The 18,051-nt window shown below is 38.6% G+C and overlaps 5 protein-coding genes across 7 annotated transcripts; 2 read left to right on the forward strand and 3 right to left on the reverse strand.

Annotated features, from left to right (window-relative positions):
- Positions 1-89: 89 nt before the first annotated feature.
- LOC114529073 lies at positions 90-5,963 on the reverse strand. 3 transcript variants are annotated; one of them, XM_028550796.1, is made up of 11 exons: positions 5,882-5,963; positions 5,237-5,306; positions 4,566-4,790; positions 4,230-4,339; positions 3,799-4,149; positions 2,680-2,802; positions 2,424-2,514; positions 2,102-2,175; positions 1,309-1,423; positions 859-899; positions 90-420 (listed from the first exon to the last, which is right to left on the reverse strand). In XM_028550796.1, the coding sequence occupies exons 1-11, from the start codon at positions 5,934-5,936 to the stop codon at positions 341-343; spliced, it is 1,335 nt and encodes a 444-aa protein (XP_028406597.1). In that variant the 5' UTR covers positions 5,937-5,963; the 3' UTR covers positions 90-340. The 3 variants fall into 3 exon arrangements, with proteins under 3 accessions (XP_028406597.1, XP_028406599.1, XP_028406598.1); XM_028550798.1 differs by lacking the exon at positions 5,882-5,963 and having other exon boundaries at positions 4,566-4,771; positions 5,237-5,435; XM_028550797.1 differs by lacking the exon at positions 5,882-5,963 and having other exon boundaries at positions 4,566-4,798; positions 5,237-5,435.
- Positions 5,964-6,194: 231 nt separating this feature from the next.
- LOC114529071 lies at positions 6,195-12,079 on the reverse strand. Its single transcript, XM_028550794.1, has 15 exons — positions 12,007-12,079; positions 11,754-11,826; positions 11,424-11,515; positions 11,134-11,227; positions 10,987-11,054; positions 10,198-10,261; positions 9,869-9,934; positions 9,592-9,747; positions 9,472-9,511; positions 9,103-9,231; positions 8,911-8,989; positions 8,194-8,328; positions 8,044-8,104; positions 7,489-7,574; positions 6,195-7,156 (listed from the first exon to the last, which is right to left on the reverse strand). Exons 1-15 carry the CDS (start codon positions 12,058-12,060, stop codon positions 6,263-6,265), a joined length of 2,091 nt encoding a protein of 696 aa, XP_028406595.1. The 5' UTR covers positions 12,061-12,079; the 3' UTR covers positions 6,195-6,262.
- Positions 12,080-12,183: 104 nt separating this feature from the next.
- Positions 12,184-13,462, forward strand: LOC114529074 (bifunctional TH2 protein, mitochondrial-like). The gene has a single exon (XM_028550799.1). It carries the CDS (start codon positions 12,320-12,322, stop codon positions 13,295-13,297), a length of 978 nt encoding a protein of 325 aa, XP_028406600.1. The 5' UTR covers positions 12,184-12,319; the 3' UTR covers positions 13,298-13,462.
- A 32-nt stretch (positions 13,463-13,494) lies between these two features.
- On the reverse strand, positions 13,495-15,748 carry LOC114529072 (protein zwilch homolog). The gene is made up of 2 exons (XM_028550795.1): positions 15,618-15,748; positions 13,495-15,474 (listed from the first exon to the last, which is right to left on the reverse strand). Exon 2 carries the CDS (start codon positions 15,443-15,445, stop codon positions 13,517-13,519), a length of 1,929 nt encoding a protein of 642 aa, XP_028406596.1. The 5' UTR covers positions 15,446-15,474; positions 15,618-15,748; the 3' UTR covers positions 13,495-13,516.
- Positions 15,749-16,069: 321 nt separating this feature from the next.
- Positions 16,070-17,984, forward strand: LOC114529076 (calcium-regulated heat-stable protein 1-like). Its single transcript, XM_028550800.1, has 4 exons — positions 16,070-16,170; positions 16,552-16,692; positions 16,924-17,049; positions 17,190-17,984. The coding sequence occupies exons 2-4, from the start codon at positions 16,577-16,579 to the stop codon at positions 17,356-17,358; spliced, it is 411 nt and encodes a 136-aa protein (XP_028406601.1). The 5' UTR covers positions 16,070-16,170; positions 16,552-16,576; the 3' UTR covers positions 17,359-17,984.
- Positions 17,985-18,051: the final 67 nt, after the last annotated feature.

Raw genomic sequence — 18,051 nt, forward strand, 5'->3', positions numbered from 1 at the left:
AGCTGCATTATGATATTATTAAGCCTACGCAGCCTGGAGGCAATCTGATATTCGTAAAAACCAAAAAAAATGATATTATAGGAGTTCGTATTTTTTTTATGATTCTGATTCTAAAAGTGATCTGTTTTGTTTACATCTTTTGTGACTCCCTAAGGTTACTAAAGTGCGTTTATAACGCGTGACACACTTTGAATTAAGTGATTTTGAGTTTGTAACCGTGGTCTACGTAAGATGATGGTACAACGATCCATCGAAATCCGATAGTGTACCTCAGGATCCAATTACACACCTCACCTGAGACTTTCAACTTATAATACTTCGCTATACTAACCTATAACAACTACAGTATTACGCACTGTCCATTCTGACTGTCACATGATAACTCGATATTCTGCGCACGCACTCCTTTCTTTAAATGGCCTGGAATATTAAAATAATTTAGTCCTTCAAAATATTGAAACGTTCGTGAGCACAATGACGCGTTTACAAACGAAAAAAAACCCTAAAATATAGGGTGCATCGAAAAAAGGCAACCACTTAGTATTCTTAAAATTCATATTGTTCTTAAGCACAATAGATTTTAGGCCTTTTGGACCGGGATTACAATGGCTTGTAAGCCTCGTCTTTTCTGTTGAAAAACATTGGATATTCATGAATATCAAGTGTTGCCTTTTTTTTATACACCCTGTACAATACAACGAAATTCGTTTAACCACAAGAGGTCAACCTGTGGCTCTGAAAACTCTTAGACTTGTCTTCCACTTCAACCCCCGTATCGTAGCAAAATCTAGCATATTCCTTTGTTGTAAAGTCATTAGTTCTATACCAGGTTAAAACGATTCCTTCAGAAATACTAACCTTCGAATAGTGATTTCAATTTTCTAGACTCCTCGTCATCCCTGGAATAAAATGCATCGCGTTTTACCACGGAAACAAACGCTCAAACAAACTGTGGAGCATAGAGTTCGTTTATAGCTAAGATTTATTGACTGCTTTCCATTCATTTGAATCCAGCTATTTTAAAATGGTTGTCCCTCAAAAACCTTCAACATTGGTGCAACAAACAATGAAACAAATTCATTGCTTGGATGAACTTTCCATTACATTAGCAATGCTAAATCCGCTTTTCATGAACAGTGAAATGATGTGATTTAGAAAGTATAGTTGTTTCTTAGCTAAATGGTAATCCTTTTCTGGTTTTTACCCATGAGTGTAACAAGTTCATACGAAGCATTCTTTGCGCGCTCAACTTTAAAAGTGGTTTTTGAAAGACGACATTTTTTGAATCAGCTGTTTGGACACACTGACCTTCTTCGTTCTATCTCAAGTTCAAGCAAGAGCAGGTCGCGTTTTTCTATCACATTTAAAATGTCGTGTAAACATGTTTCCTCGTCGTTCGCCAAGTCTTCCTGATTTCCTTTTTCTAGGAAGAATATAGAGGATTTTCATGGCGGCCATCTTTGTGGTCAACTTCAAAGTTCCGACAAGGAACCAGTGAACTGAAATAAAACTGGAACGCTCACTCTGCCGGAAGTTTGAAGCCAAGATGGCGGATCATGAAGCCTTTCTTGTAGGTATGATCCAGGCCTCCACGCAGAAATTTTGTCGGGAATTCTAATTTTCCTTTGAAGTTTCCGCGCCAGAGGCCTGGATCATACCTACAAGAAAGGCATCATGATCCGCCATCTTGGCTTCACTCATCAATGAGGGAAAGTCATAGAGTGAGCGTTCCAGTTTTATTTGAGTTCACTGCAAGGAACATGCAGACATTAATAAAGGCGGAACTTTGAAGTTGACCACAAAGATGGCCGCCATGAAAAACCACTATAGCGGGACAAGTACCATTTAGCGGCAGGAGATGCCTTTGTGGAATTTGGTATTTTAATCCAGTGTTACTACAGGAGGAAACCTAAACTAAACTAACTTTATTTACACTGGATAGTTCTATCACTTCTAAACTGTTCTTCCTAGAGGTCCAGTAAGGATCTTCTCTTATTGATCCAGTGTTACTACAGGAGAAAACCTCGTGGGGAGGAAAGTCCTCCCTCAAATGTTACCACGAGAAGGAATACTACCATCTTTCTTCGGAGTTCGGACATACTTTTCTCTCTCCTAATTCGCCGTAGTTTTTTCTGTAATTGCTCTTGTTCATTGCAAAGCTCGACCTCCTTTAATCTGCAACAGATAATCTCGCTTAAGCTGATTAACAATATACAATGACTGCTACCGGCATTATCTCGTAGAGATTGAACATGCAAGCGACACCGGACGTTCCAGTATTTTGAATGACAAATACAGTACAGTTATTTAAGGTGGAACAGTGGAACACCAACGTAAAATGCAACTAAAAAGAGGCACTGTGGTCTGTGAAAAACGAAATCAGTAAAGCCGTGATGGTCTCTGGGTTTGTGGCTGATACTCACTGATAAGCAAACTCCGCGACTGCTCTTGCTATCATACTCTTCTCATACGTGACGTCAAACCAATGTTTCCATAGAAACGCCCGTTCCTCGTCTATAAAGTATAGACTTGTATTAAAGATATATCGTTCAAAGCTTATAGTGTTGTTTTGCCTTTGACAGATTGCCGAATAACTGATGGTTGCCAATCACTGATCTGAAATAAGCCAAACTTGCAATGGTGTAAACAGCTGTGTCTTATAGGTAGTATGTTGCTCACTTTTTGACATTTTCATCGCTTCTTCCAACTGAAATGCAATTTGGGCCAGTTTTGTCCTACGATGTTGTAACTCTGTCAAAGTTTTCAATGTTTCTTTTCGCTTTCGCCGTTTGCCAACGACAGCTTGATAATAAAGAGAAATAAGGTTTATACCAACAGTTATCGATGATCCCTCATTGATACGAGAGGATAGCTGCTCTATCAGTTCTAAACTGTTCCTCCTAGAGGTCCAGTTAGGATCAGCTCTTATTGATCCAGTGTTACTACAGGAGGAAACCTAAACTAGACTAACTTTATTTATACTGGATAGCTCTATCAGTTCTAAACTGTTCTTCCTAGAGGTCCAGAAAGGATCATCTCTTATTCAGGGACCGCGGAGCGTTTTTCGTATTGCTGGGGCTCGGAACCGCGCGCCTGCTAGGAGAGTCCGGGAAAATTTTAAAATATAGGTGTCTGAAATCGCCGCAAATGCCTCTCAATTTAAGGATTAATGGAAAATAATAGATAGTATGTAAAGTTTCCAGCATGTTTGGCGTTCATAACAAACATTAAACAATATAACCTTGCTTTGGTTATGATGTCAAATATTTTGACATGGATAACCACGCTGTTTTAATGGTCAAATGCTTGTCCTATGTAAAGTTTCCAGGCATGTTTGGCGCTCATATACAAACATTAAACAATATAACCATGCTTTGGTTATGATGTCAAATATTTTGACATGGATAACCACGCTGTTTTAATGGTCAAATGCTTGTCCTATGTAAAGTTTCCAGCATGTTTGGCGCTCATATACAAACATTAAACAATATAACCATGCTTTGGTTATGATGTCAAATATTTTGAAATGGATAACCACGCTGTTTTAATGGTCAAATGCTTGCCCTATGTAAAGTTTCCAGCATTTTGGCGCTTCTATTGCTTGTAAATTTGAGCGAACTAAAAAATATTCGAAATTAAAGACTAATTACGGAAAAATTATTGGTGGGGCTAAAGCCCAGCGAGCCACCCTGCTCCGCGGTCCCTGTTATTGATCCATTGTTACTACAGGAGGAAACCTAAACTAACTTTATACTGGATAGCTTTATCACTGCTCTTCCAATGATTGATTAAACTCACCCGCAAAGGCTCCAGGGCCTGAACCGTACACTGTTCTCGCCCCTTCAACAATCCCTATTCCCGCGGCGACCATTTCGTGATAATGACGTAAGCAGTAGAACTTCTCGTGTTCCATGACGTAACAATAATCTGTGATGTCGCAAGTCTTGTTACATATGGAACACTGGAAGCAAGCAAGATGAAATAACATCGATTGTGCAATAACGAATCGCTCTTCCTCGGGGAATATTCGCTGATGACAGTTCGTACAGCGTCGAATAAATATTGCGCCCTCTCCACAATACGCTGGAAGGGAGAGCCTGGGACTGGATGGATTTCGTGTTGTCTTACATGAAGTTGTGTCCAAAAAAGCTGAATAAAAATTAATTTGAGGTACCGCGTGAGAGGTGTGTGACTGGCAGATGAAAATTCTGCAACTGAATCCTACTTACCTGGACTATTAAATGAAGAATTTGCGTGCTTCAGATTTCCGTTTTTGCTGGACAGTGGACTGCGCTCCTCATTTTCAGGATTTGGAGATAAGCGTATTGACTCCACTGACCTATAAATTTGAGATGGTCACTCCAAGTTGCTGTAGAGGACTTGTGAGAGTTAGGCTGACATTGCATCACGGGACTTTTTTTTTGACGTGAACAAAAAGCTCATTTCCAAAAAGGCCCATGATGCATTGTAAATCTCACTCGTGACTAGTCCTCCACGGCATTTCAAAATAGCTAAAAACGACTGCTTTATCAAGTTAAAAATAATCAATCGATTTCACAAGAGACCTGCATCTTTTGTGAGCAATGGAACCGGGGACTCGACGTTGGAGGTCTGGGGTGGAGCATCTCTGACCACGTGGTCTTTGTCGTGGCGGCTTCGGCGGGATTTTCGTGATGTCAAACGGTTCCTGATCCTTCGGGATTTCCGGAAGTCGTCTTGGCTTTTGGGGTGGATTTGCAGAATTTCCGGGAACTTGGTTGGTTTCCATGACCTGGAGTAGAACAAGCGATCTGCAAAACTAATTAATGATTCTTAATTCTTGAGAGTGAAGCGTGGTTTATTGACATAAAATATAACAATATGCTTTATGAATTCTGCTTGAAATGGCTTTGAATAATCTCTCCATGTAAACTCTCGCGCTTGCCAAATCCCATGTAACTCCCCTCTTATCCGACCAGGACACGATTGTTGATGAAAAAACCACCCAAGCAAAGCCTAGCTTGTCAACTCTAATGCAACTCTCCTTCTTCAGAGTCTGACCAAGAAACGACGCTTGATGATACTGGCGGTTGTAAACTTTATCAACCTCCTATTTGATTTGCTTGCCAACTAACGTCCTAACTCTGACAACTCTCGTTTGGACAAGGGCACAAATTTCCCCTAGCTCGCTATAGCTAATATAAGAGTAATAAGACAACTTTAAACAAGCACATTATACGACATGAAAAGATCATACCTTATAAACTCCTCTTCAAAACCTTTCCTTCGATCTTGTCTTTTTTTTTTGAAAACCAAATGACCAAGTACTAAACAAGACGACTGGCATTACAGTTTTAAGCTTTCACAACAAAAAGAACGCGGGCATGGTTCATTCAACGCGATATAACATCAGAAGTAATTATTTTCATTCGCAATTATTTTGGCAGGTGGTTAAACATTCGACACCCACACCGCTCTATTCAAGTTTTTTGTACAAATTTTTCGTTTTAATAACCGTCCCTTAGTAACGAGGCCTAATGATAAATATTCCAAATTTGCCTAAAGTACAGAAGACTCTTTTAAACGGGGCAATGTAACTTCTTCCGCAGCGCTTTTGCGAGTTGCACGAGTTTTTACACCGTTTAACATGCCTCGCAATGGCCAAAATAGTTGGGGAACAAGTTGGATAAAAAATTCACCGCGTAATAAGGCTTTACAACTTGGACCCAAAAGATATTTAAGAATAGATATTTATCACTAGACCGGGGGGGGAAGATCTGGGGGGGAGCGTTCCGTGATCAAAATTTCGTTTTTGAAAGCAAATGATTTTCCCAAATAAATTGATTACCAAATGAAGAATTATTGCTTAGTATACGTACTTACTTATAATTATAATACTCACAATATTGCAAACGCCATAACACGAGATTTCCTGCTTTCTGAAAGGCTGAAGGCATACTCCAGTTATACTATTCAGTTCAACATTCCGTGCATCATAAAATTCGGAGTTTTTTTTTAAATATTCATTTGCTTTCGACGCCGTTTAACCACTAATATTGGCAACGTTTCGGGTGGCTCAAACCATGTTTTATGGTACCATTGTTTAATCAGTAAAGCTTTAATATATCTGTCAATAAACTAATATTTTTTAACTGATAGGGTGAAAGATTTAGAAAGATCACGTATATATTTAAATTTCACACATTATAAATAGGTGTTATTCAAAATTTTGTTAAAAAATTATTCATTGTTATTCAAAAATTATTCTCATTGAGAACCTAATCTATTTCGGTTTATTTTTACTCGCTTGAATTTCGTCATTTATAAAACTAAATGCGTCGGCTCTCGACTTTCGGATAAAATCAAATCCGTCCGTTTCCGACTTCATGTCTTTCGGAAACGGTCGTCTCGAGCCGGAGGACGAGTTATTGCTAGGAAGTACCAGACCTCCGGGAAGTGCCTGAGATCGCGGTTCCGTCTGAAAGGTTAACAAATCCTGGTTCGAGGTAGTATTTTGTGAAAGATCTTGTGTGGTAGGTTTGTTGGTGCTCAAAATAAGTAAATCGTCTACATTTCGTGTTTGCGTTTCAAGGTTTTGATTCGAGCCTGAGTTCTGAGTTTTCACACTAAACAAATCAACATTATCTGAGTCCATATCTGTTTTAGACTTCAATAAAAGTTTACGCGTTTCTTGAGGTGAACTTCTCTCCAAATTTTGTATCGCTTTATCACATCCTGCCTCTGCGAATTCACCTTCATTTACCTTCGTTTTGCATTCGTTAACCGCGCAAAAACGCCCACCTTCGAGCCCAGAATGGCTTCTTCCTGAGCGTTCCAAACTTGTCAGATCGAACTTATCAGAATTTTGAGCATCAAAATCGCGCGCCGTAGCGAAACTTGCGCTTGTTTTTTTATCGATAAGTTCCCTCGATAAGTCGAAAGACACGTTTGGACTTGATCGCCCAGTCGTCCGTTTATCATTTCCTAACGAGTTTTGTTTTGAATTTCCCATCTTCGTGTCGAGTATTGTCACAAGATTCGAGTCTCGTGGGAAGCCTGTTTCCACCGGAGTTTCGCTTACTTCGACCAGCTTACGATTACCTGCAGAATCAGGCCTTGTTCCAGTGGAAAGATTCATCCCAGAAAACAGGCAACTCAAGTCTGTGTTCTGCGAACGCTGAAATTTAAAGATATTCATATTCATTAGCTGGCTAGCAAAACATTGAAATTTTAAGGGAAGGATTGAGATTAATTCACATTACTTTGCAGTAAGAGTTGAATTACGTAATGGTTACAAAACGTAGTACTGATTATTAATAATTACGTCACTTTTATATTTACATCGGAAAAGTAAGCAATTAAACAAAGAACTAAAAGCCAGTCTTTGTGACTGATCTCAGAATACACTGGATTTAGGTTTTGATGGTATACAGTGCTAGATCCAGTAAGTCGTCAGATCAGTGGTATATTCTTAGAATTTCAGTCGCATTTGTCAGGCGTCTTTCTAACCTTTTGTTTTGTGTCCTTTCTATTATTTTCCGGCATCTTTGGTTGCTCATTCGCATCGTTGTAACTTGGGGGGACAAGGTTTTCGACTAAGAAACAAATCAATTTAATTATGAATCGATATGTCGCACGTTATATGAAGTACCACACAACAACAACAACACAAGAACAACGTGAACAACGCCATCGCTATCACAATTAGCAACCATCATTAACGGCATTCGTCATCACTATAACCACAGAATACCTATCAGAAGAATAACTCTATACTATCTTTTCGTAAGTGTGATTCGTCATGATTCGTCACTTAGCAAGTGCATTTTTTTGAGGTAGTCACCCCCCTGCCAATGTCTAAAATCAAGCCATATTTAGTATTGGCAGGGGGGTGACTACCTCAAAAAATGCACTTGCTAAGTGACGAATCATGACGAATCACACTTACGAAAAAAGTACAGGAGTTCTACTTCTGATAGGTATTCTGTGCTATAACCAAGCCTGGAAAACATCCTGCTATTTGTAAACAGAACCGCGCAGCAACACACTACCGTCTACCTCTACCTCTGGAAGATGCTTGTTCTTCTTTATCTTGCTTCAAACACGAGGCCACGGCGAGGACAATCTTGAAGAAAATGATTGAAATAACAATTTAAACAATTTGCATTTCCCCTTTATTAAAAACTACGGCAAGATCCACATGCAGTATGTTACCTTTTTTGCTTTGGAGCCAACAGTCAGATCTTCACTTTCAACTAGCAAATGAAGGCTCGAACAGTGTTCATCGATTTCACGAGAAATGTTCGCAAGTGTACTTCTCAACAAAAACTCAATAACACAAAGCGATTTCTAGAATTGAAAGCAAAAATACACATTTTCAATAAGATGGATCAAGGAACCTCTAGGAAGAACAGTTTAAAACTGATAGAGCTATCCAGTATAAATAAAGTTAGTTTAGTTTAGGTTTCCTCCTGTAGTAACACTGGATCAATAAGAGATAATCCCTACTGGATCTCTAGGAAGAACAGTTTAGAACAACTGATAGAGCTATCCAGTATAAATAAAGTTAGTTTAGTTTAGGTTTCCTCCTGTAGTAACACTGGATCAATAAGAGATGATCTTTACTGGACCTCTAGGAAGAACAGTTTAGAACTGATAGAGCTATCCAGTATAAATAAAGTTAGTTTAGTTTAGGTTTCCTCCTGTAGTAACACTGGATCAATAAGAGATGATTCTTACTGGACCTCTTGGAAGAACAATTTAGAACTGATAGAGCTATCCAGTATAAATAAAGTTAGTTTAGTTTAGGTTTCTTTCTGTAGTAACACTGGATCAATAAGAGATGATCCTCAGGAAGCTGCCAGAGGTTTCCATAGTTAACGGATTAGTTCAGCTTTGCTATAAAATATAAACAAAACTTCGCTCACATACCAGTTGGACAATAACAGATGGATTTTGAAGTCTTTCGTCTAACATATCTAAAATTATTGGTAACTCTAAAGACAGTGACCTAGAAACAAGCAAGACGCGCATTAAGAAATACGTTCATTGGCGATAGTTGGTTTTAATAAAACCGGATTAGTTAGTGTACTGAGCATTGTTAGATACATATCTTAGACTAACTTGTTAACGAAATCTTTTAGCATTTCCTTGCTTGGAATTTTGGTTATTCCACTTTCATCAGTAATATTTCGGACGAGTTTTCGTTCATAGTAATGATCACTGTTCATTTCACTTTCCAAAACATCAGAGCTACGTTTTAACAAAAGTTAGAAAAACTACGAAAAAAACTATGAGCTACGTTTAAACAAAAATTACTTGACCTCTAAGAAAAACAGTTTAGTAGAACTGATAGGGCTATCCAGTATACATAAAGTTAGTTTAGCTTAGGTTTCTTCCTGTAGTAACACTGGATCAATAAGAGATGATTCTTACTGGACCTTTAGGAAGAACGTACTCAGAGAGAGGATGTACTAATCTTGCAGAACATACTTTTTATCTTCTTCCTCAATTCCGTCATCAAAACTAGATTCTATAAAATATATAAATTAATATAAACTCCGATTTAAAATTGTAAGGATTTTACATGTGTTAGTTCATCATAAGTCTTACCTAAATCAACTGGAGTGTATTGTGGCTCAGGGGTCGATGGAATTGCTTGGAATTCGGATGATGGTGGGATCTTCGGTTTCGTTTTATTAAAGCTCAAAATCTCAGAGCCAGATTTCTTTACTTTCATGAGTGTGTCCATCAGTGATGGCTCTTTCTCTAGAAAGAATAACTTAATGATATAGATGAAAAAGGTAACTAATATCACGCTTCTTTGCCAATCGGTATCAAGAATTCTTTCCATTTAAGTTATTATTTCAGTGGAGAAAAATAGACCTACTTAGTTCCAGGGTTCCAGTATAACCAAAGCCTTGCATTTTCTTACTGACCGATTGATCTGGTGCCACTTAAAGTAGAAGAAATCTATTTGAATGCAATATTTGCAGGCATAGAGATGATAGGACATTCACAGATCTCTTGCAAGCAAGCAAATTTCTCTGTCCAGTCAGAGTAATGGACCACTTTTCGTATAACTCCAAAGGCGGGAACTACACGTTTAATTAGACAAGCAATACCATGCGTTGTTGAGCTGATCAAAACATGATCCAACGTCAGTTTTTATGCAGTTCATTTTTGAAGAGATATTTATTCAAGAAAATATTTACTTACACAAAGACTTGTATATGACTTCAACTTCTGGGTTATCAACATCAAAAAGCAATTTCTCCAGTTCCTGTGAAAGAGTTTGTTGTCAGTTAAAAGGTTGGATACTGCTTGCATTGTTGTTGTGATTTCACATATCAGCGTGAAGATGGGGTGAGATGGAGGTAATGGTAGAGGAAGTGGCGGAAAAAGATGAGAGTTGGGAGATGATGTGGAAGAAGGACACATGGGGGAGATGTGGAAGGTAGAGGGGTGAGATGCCCACGTAAGAAGAGGAAAGGAAAAAAAAAGGAAGAGAGGGAAAAGGATAAAGAGAGGGAAAAAGAGGAAGAGAGGGAATAGGAGGAAAAGAGGGAAAAGGAGGAAGAGAGGGAATAGGAGGAAGAGGGAAAAGGAGGAAAAGAGGGAATAGGAGGAAGAGAGGGAAAAAGAGGAAGAGAGGGAATAGGAGGAAAAGAGGGAAAAGGAGGAAAAGAGGGGAAAGGAGGAAGAGAGGGAATAGGAGGAAGAGGGAAAAGGAGGAAAAGAGGGAAAAGGAGGAAGAGAGGGAAAAAGAGGAAGAGAGGGAATAGGAGGAAGAGAGGGAAAAGGAGGAAAAGAGGGGAAAGGAGGAAGAGAGGGAATAGGAGGAAAAGAGGGAAAAGGAGGAAAAGAGGGAAAAGGAGGAAGAGAGGGAAAAAGAGGAAGAGAAGGAAAAGGAGGAAAAGAAGGAAAAGGAAGAAGAGAGGGGAAAGGAGGAAGAGAGGGAAAAAGAGGAAGAGAGGGAATAGGAAGAGAGGGAAAATGAATACATACTGAAGCTGCTTGTTGAACTTTGAGAATTAGTCCATCACCATGTAACTCATCCAATTCACCCTTGAAATCTGAGAAATCAAAATATGACATCACATTGGAAAGTGTTTAAAACTAGTTGTAAAAACCAAAACAATATAAATCTCTTACTGATGGTTTCCTTTACTGGCTCAGCATTGTGCCTCAGCTGGCTTCGAAATTCTGAATGACCATTTATCACGAGGTATTTCATCAAGTGCAGAACCTGGAGATAAGATTGCAAAGCAACCATTAGCTTTTACTGGTACATGAAATTTGAGTAGTAGTAATCCTCTTAAATATGTACTTGGTCATACATCAAGACTATACTTTTTTAAGCAACTTACCACCGCAAGGGATTACCAGCTTTCATTATGTATTGAACATGATCATGGTCTAAATTATGTAAGGGTGATGCATACCTTATACTTAATCCGAGGGTCTTTTTTCTCCAGACGACCAAGCAGGAATGTCAGTAATGATTGGCAATTAGCTAATGAAGACTTGGAAATCCCTAGAAAATGAATGATACAAATTCTTTTAGGTAAAAGGTAGATATTACATATTACCTAAAAACATTTTAAATTATTTAGACAGGATACACAGGATTCTATTATAGAAGATCCACGAATTTAGTCTTTTCAGTATGACTATCAGAAGACGGTATTCTCTAGTACATAGGCAAATCACAAGTCGAGAAACTACTAAACAATTACAATAACAACAAATCTACAATTCAAATGCTTCCATACTAGTTATCTCTTGAAGGTCATATCCTTGCGTTGGCTTTTCGTCATTTGATGTCGCTTTTAATAATAGAGGCACCTTTACACAAGAAAGTTTAAAAGTAGTAAACCTATATTTACATTTTCAGTGTTGCGTTGAAAATGAAAACAACGATACCGTATATTTATTTGTACTGCGAACTAAACCTCTGAATCCAAAAGATGTTAATTTCTCAGATATCGTAAGAAAAATAAGCATGATACCGCGATGAAAACAAACCTTTGTAGTAAATTTTAAGTTGGATGTTATTGAACCAGCATAAAAAGCAGCCATGTTTACCTCGACTTAGTCCTTTCCTCTTTCGTTTTCTTTTTCGACAAGAATCTAATGCTCCCCCCGGGGTAAATGTTTAAAATTATCTTTTACCGGGGGGAGAACAGGGTTAAAATTATCTGCCAGAAGACATTCAAAATGGCGCCACGTTTTTGCAAAACTAACAATTTTAAAAGCACACATCTATAATTTTATTCACGAATTAGGAATAAATGATACGTTTAAATAAACGATCAAATTACCAAGAGTTTTTCTAGCTATGCTCAACCGGTATTTCTACATCCAATTGGTGTTTTTCTGCAGTCTTATTTCAACCATGAGTGAAGGTTACACATGTTCAGCAACAAGGGAGTCGAGTGCAAAAGATGGCCGTTTAGATGGAAACATGCGAGTTAAGGTACTTGCATTTGACTTTGATCAAACATGTACAACAAAAGCCGTGCTGGACATCTACAAAGCCAGAGAGGATTATCCCAATAACAAAGCTCTTCTCGACCAAAAATGGCAAGAAATTGAGCAATTCTATAGCACAACAATTGGACTAGTTTTGAAACAAATAAAAGGCACAAAACTGGCTGCAACTACATTTGACGAGGCTGGTTTACGCCGTTTCTTGGCTGAAGTTAGCGTTGCGGATGGATCAGCAATTGATAAACTTATTTCGAGTAATTTACTTAAAGGAATATCCACAAAAAGACTGCGTGACTTTGCTGAAAATGTTGAACTTCTGCCGGGAGTTTTTCGCGTATTAGAAAGCTTCAAAATATTCAATCTTCCATTCCATGTTATATCGCTGAATTTCTCTCAAAAACTCATTCGCTACGTCTTGAATAGGCATGGAACACTACCACTTGAAGTACATGCGAATGCTTTGCAATTTGAGACGGGAGAAGAGCTTTCAAATGGGGCTTTGGACAAGAAGTTTATCTCTGCCTTTGACAAAGAAGTACAGTTGCAGAAAATAATAGAAAATGCAGGCAGCAATCCAGGGATGACTGTTTACATTGGCGACTCGTTCACGGATTTGCTTGCGCTTCTGAAGGCAGATATTGGTGTAGTTATTGGGAAAAGTAAAAGCCTTCGTGCAGTTTGCAACGATTTTGGCATAGTCTTGGTACCTTTGCAAGAACGGAAAAATGGGATGTTTGAAAATGAAGAAAAGAAAGTATTGTTTTCCGTAGACACGTGGGATGAAATCCAAAACTTTATGTTTACTAAGTTTAAATGTGGAAAGTAACGAATTGTTTTGTAGAAACAAATCTATACTATAGCATTTAAAAAATAAGTGAAATTAGTGGTATATATATATCATTGTTGATACAACAAAACAGTAATAGTTCATATAATAACAAAGACTTTGGTTTTGCATGCAAAATAATTTTGGGGATATTTCAGATACTTAAAATTATATGAGGATACTTTAGAAATATAGGGTTATAGGGATATTTCTATATATCTAAATACACACTTTATGAGCTTTCACAATCGTAATCGAGTAACTGTTTCCTTGCAAAGTCGCATTTCCCTCGACGAGACTTTCCGTCGGGTCTTTTGCATGCAACTGCGCCATGGTGAGATGGTGGTCACTGGTTGTAATCGCAGCTACCCATGCCTGAGGCTGGAACTGTCTAACGCATGTGTTCTTGATATCCGCGGAAGACGTCGAAAAGGCTGGGAGAGAGAGGGAAAACAAGGGAGTCTCGGTGTGACTGTGGTTTTCGTAGAATTTCAAAGCGGCTGGGATGAGCTGTCGTAGGTTGTCGTAATCAATCCGAGCATACGAGACGGAGAGAGTAACCAATGAAAGGATGCAATGGAGCTTTAATAAACGCTGTAATTTCTCAGAATTTGAAACGTCCTTTGCAATGAAGTACTCGAGCAGATCTTTCGTGACAAGCTCCTGTTTTATGAAATAGTTGACGTAATCGTTTTGCAATTTATCAATACCAATATCGACAATACTCTCGAGGCATGCGATAGGAGATAAGATTTCATCGAGTTTTGTTTTCATCTCAACTCGCTCTTTTTCACTCGTACAGCTGATGGCTTCCCGCATCACGCTGGCCATCCGAGTTTGGTTAGTTGTATACAATACAGGCTGATAATCTCCTGCAAGAGCCTGGTGGAGTACGATCTCTAAACAGAACATCATTTGGGCGCTCGACGGCAACTCCTTTAGAAAGAGCCACAAGGATTCCGTGTTATCTAAGTCTTGGCGATTCAGACTTTCCGATAAACCGCCAAATGCGATTGGGTTTGAGGGTGAAGCGCTGACACTTTCAGAGTCCGCTGGTTGACCCATACTTTGGAGTCTCAACTTATCAAGAAAAGCAAGGGTATTCTTTCTGAGCGCTGCTTGATCAAAACCATCATTTTCCGGCTCATCTTTTTCAACTGTTTCCAACGATTGCTCGTGAATTTTCTTCTGAAGCATGGCGTACAAACCTCCGAGGGTGTTCAACTCGCCGGTAATGCCAGGAAGAATCGACTGGACATCCTCAGGGTCGGCGAAGATATTGAATACAGCATTACTAGAGGATGGTGGGGGTTGGAGCATCTCCCTCACCCCATCCCAAGCAAATTCTATGGATATGCTGCTTTGCGGCATGTCCGGATTTTGGCCACACCCATCTGTCATGCCGTACACATTGTATCTGGCGTAACCATGGACCTCTGTTGGGTTAGCACAATAAGAAGTCATATGATATTTTTTCAGATCATTCAAGGTGGAGCCTGGCTTTTTATTGTATTCGTCACTTCTAACCATAACTGTGCTCACCTGCCAAGGATGTTTGGGATCTTCGGTCCGGGATGGGACCACACCCATGTATTCCACTTCCTGAGGGGGGGCATGATCACAAAGCAACCACATCTGGGGGAGGTCTTCACGCTGTTTGACACACTGAACATAGAGAGATGCCATGTATCGAACCTCACTGATCGGCAACTTTAGAAGACCACCAGTCTCAATGTATTTCTCAGTTATAACCATTTCACCATCATGAAAATTTTTTTGCCAGAACAAATAGTGAAGCTGCTGGGAAATTGGCGTGCCAACAAAAACATGCTGCTTTGTGGTGACAGCCAATTCTGGTAGTTTCGAACCAGGTTTCAATGCACCTTTCTCTTCATCATCATCGTCGCTATCATCAACAGAATTTGTTGCCTGCACATTGGGTAGTTTACTCACAAGGAAGAAACGCTGTTTGACTGAGTTTACAATGTCCTTTAACGGGTGGCAAGTGTTCTCCGGGATAAGATGAATTAGGAAACCATATTTGAAATAAAAAATATTCACTGGAATCGAGTGCTTATTTTCAGCATTCAAAAGTTTGTCTAAAATGGCTAAGAGGTCTTTAACATGTTCCAGAATCTTTAAGCTCATCGTAAAATTGAGTGTTTAATACACACAACCTAAAAAATTACTGATATTTTTAAAATATTTTTGATATATATTTATACCACTCGATTTAAATATGGGATAAAGCATGTTATATCGACATATAATATTGCGCCTATTGTCGACATATTGAGGGAAAAAGAAAGAAAATATTTACCTTTCTTTACTGTTTGACTTTGCAGTTTACATCTCGGTTGCACTGTGAAAGAAATAAAAGAAAATTATCCATAAATACAAGCGTTTATATTGAAAAGTATGACCTAAACCAAAGAATTCCACCAAAACAAATTTTCCCGCAAAAATCAAAACTTCGAGCCTCGAGGGTCCTGGATCTAGAGTCCGACAGCTCTTCGGACAAAATCGGAAGAACCCGGAGGCCGGAACAAACATTTACATTTTTTCAAAGTTTCCCCAATTTTCATTTCACCGAATGAAGCCGCTCTGTCGAGTGGTTTTTAAGGTGTACTCACATGTGTTATGTTCAAGACTAAACCGACTTGGCGGCTACCACAAAAATTCTGTCTAAAATGGGAAAATTTGTTTTTTCCCCCGACAGATTTCGAGCGCACCCGAAAATAATTCTCCCGTTTTGCGCATGCGTGCTGATGAAATACCAATCGCTTCGGAGGCCAAAAGGCAAGCTTGTTTCGAAAGTATAAATATTTCTGTTTTTTTCGCCTTTGACAGCCTGATTGCTCTCGTCCGTAAAGGTATGCAAATGATTATACTATTCTTGCAATTTTATTCAATGCTTAGTTTATGATAACCGATAACCAGCCGATAATAATTTTACAAATTTTGCAGCTATTTATTTATAAAAGCACATATGATACAGTCTGCCGAGGCGCGTGGTCTGTGAAATAAATGGCCAAGATGTGTCTAAAAACAGCAACTCGCGTTAACAAAAGCTATCATTTTTGAACATCTTGTATAAGACAGATGTGTGTAAAATAATTGATCTCCGCTTTTTCTTATTTCCCATTTAGATGAGCCCAGATCGAATAGGGAAATTGTTTTTGTTTTTCAAAGTTTAATTAATATTAAATAAACAAATTCGGTACATATGTCTGATCAATGCCTGCAATTTGCAGCTTTTAGACAGAAGTGCACTGCGTGATGTCTTCACCACCGAAAAAGGACGAAAAGTCTCCCAGAAAGTCTATTGATAAACATGAGGGCCATTTTTTGTTACCAAGTCCAATTCCCACAAGACGAATGCGGACAACTTCACAGTAAGTTTGAAATGTGTCTCTGAAGAAAGAATGCTTCACACAGCTTGTACATCACAACCCATTACCTTGAAAAACATGCAAAGTTTGCACAATACATCAATACGTAATCATTAGCTTAGGTGATAGAGTGTGGTGTGATCAATGAACATTGCAACACCCCCCCCCCAACTGCCCCCTTACCCACTCTCCCACAGTCAGGAATGCAAAACAAAACAAATTGTATGTGTTTAGGTCAAAACTAGCATCAGATTCGCCAATGCAAACCGGGGTCTGCAAGAGCTTCTGTCGTCAGAGAGGCCATGGCTTTATCACCCCAGATGAAGGCGAACCTAGAGATATTTTTGTCCATATTTCAGAGTAAGTTTGCTGGCATTTTGTCAGAAGAAGCTTGAATTTATGGTTAATTTTCCTTGACCAAACTAACCTATTATTACATATTCTCTCGACAATGTGTTGCAAACAAACTATCCTGTAACAATTTGCTTCCAACTTTGTAGCATTGAGGGAGAATTTGTTTTAAAAGCTGGTGACAGAGTGACCTACCGTACCGTTCCACTACCACCGAAATGCGTCGAGAAACAAGCTGTGGAAGTTATGATTACGGCTGCAAATGGACCTCATGACACGTGGTCACCACTTTCCCACTCAGCCATGTCTGCGCACTGACTCCACATAATTCTAGGCTTGTCAAATGATTAAAGATGGAGGCTCATTAGCTAGCATCATTTGAAACTGAATTAATATTATGAATCCTTCCTGTCTGATATAGCAGATATTCGCATTTATTATATGAAAATTATTAAAATAAATTTTCTAATTCGTCAGCACTGAGCCACAAGTAGTTTGCAAAGACTTAAGTCTACGACTTTGCAGACACTCTTTTCATGTGAAGTTTTACTTTGAATGGTTTCATGACACGTTAAGTATTCATGCAAGTTGATTAGACAGCTAATAGTGGGCTATCTTTTAAGACAAACATAAGGCATAGCTGTCCAAACATTGATGCAAATTGTCTGTTTATATAGAAAACAAAAAATGCAACATTAGACTCCCCTCTTTGAGTTTGTGTTGCCAAACCAAACAAAAATTATAATCCTGAGTTTAACTAGGATGTTAGTGTTACTTTTGTCGAAGCTTGGTTAGGAACTTTGCTATATTTATGTCTGTAAATTGTATCTGTATGGATTGATAATGCATCATGTGATTATAGGCATCTTCTATTCATCTCATGGGGATCTTAAGTCGTAAATATATGTAGCAAAGAATTCTAGTTCTCTTCATTGTAAATACCCACCAATAATTGTTGTATGATTGTGAAAAAATAAAAATTTAAACACAAAACTGGTTCAGTACTTTATA

The sequence above is a fragment of the Dendronephthya gigantea genome, unplaced genomic scaffold (genome assembly GCF_004324835.1).
Source record: "Dendronephthya gigantea isolate DGI-Jeju-01 unplaced genomic scaffold, DenGig_1.0 000053F, whole genome shotgun sequence".
Classification (NCBI taxonomy): domain Eukaryota; kingdom Metazoa; phylum Cnidaria; class Anthozoa; order Malacalcyonacea; family Nephtheidae; genus Dendronephthya; species Dendronephthya gigantea.

Coding starts and splice junctions, on each gene's coding strand:
- LOC114529073 (XM_028550796.1), bottom strand. CDS start 5,936: ATGCCTTCAGCCTTTCAGAAAGCAGGAAATCTCGTGTTATGGCGTTTG. Junction 4,791..5,236: donor TTTGAAGAGGAGTTTATAAG/GTATGATCTTTT, acceptor TTAGTTTTGCAG/ATCGCTTGTTCTACTCCAGG. Junction 2,803..3,798: donor AGGCCCTGGAGCCTTTGCGG/GTGAGTTTAATC, acceptor TTTATTATCAAG/CTGTCGTTGGCAAACGGCGA.
- LOC114529071 (XM_028550794.1), bottom strand. CDS start 12,060: ATGGCTGCTTTTTATGCTGGTTCAATAACATCCAACTTAAAATTTACT. Junction 9,512..9,591: donor ATACACTCCAGTTGATTTAG/GTAAGACTTATG, acceptor TATATTTTATAG/AATCTAGTTTTGATGACGGA. Junction 8,990..9,102: donor CTAAAAGATTTCGTTAACAA/GTTAGTCTAAGA, acceptor GCTTGTTTCTAG/GTCACTGTCTTTAGAGTTAC.
- LOC114529074 (XM_028550799.1), top strand. CDS start 12,320: ATGCTCAACCGGTATTTCTACATCCAATTGGTGTTTTTCTGCAGTCTT.
- LOC114529072 (XM_028550795.1), bottom strand. CDS start 15,445: ATGAGCTTAAAGATTCTGGAACATGTTAAAGACCTCTTAGCCATTTTA.
- LOC114529076 (XM_028550800.1), top strand. CDS start 16,577: ATGTCTTCACCACCGAAAAAGGACGAAAAGTCTCCCAGAAAGTCTATT. Junction 16,693..16,923: donor CGAATGCGGACAACTTCACA/GTAAGTTTGAAA, acceptor GTATGTGTTTAG/GTCAAAACTAGCATCAGATT. Junction 17,050..17,189: donor ATTTTTGTCCATATTTCAGA/GTAAGTTTGCTG, acceptor CCAACTTTGTAG/CATTGAGGGAGAATTTGTTT.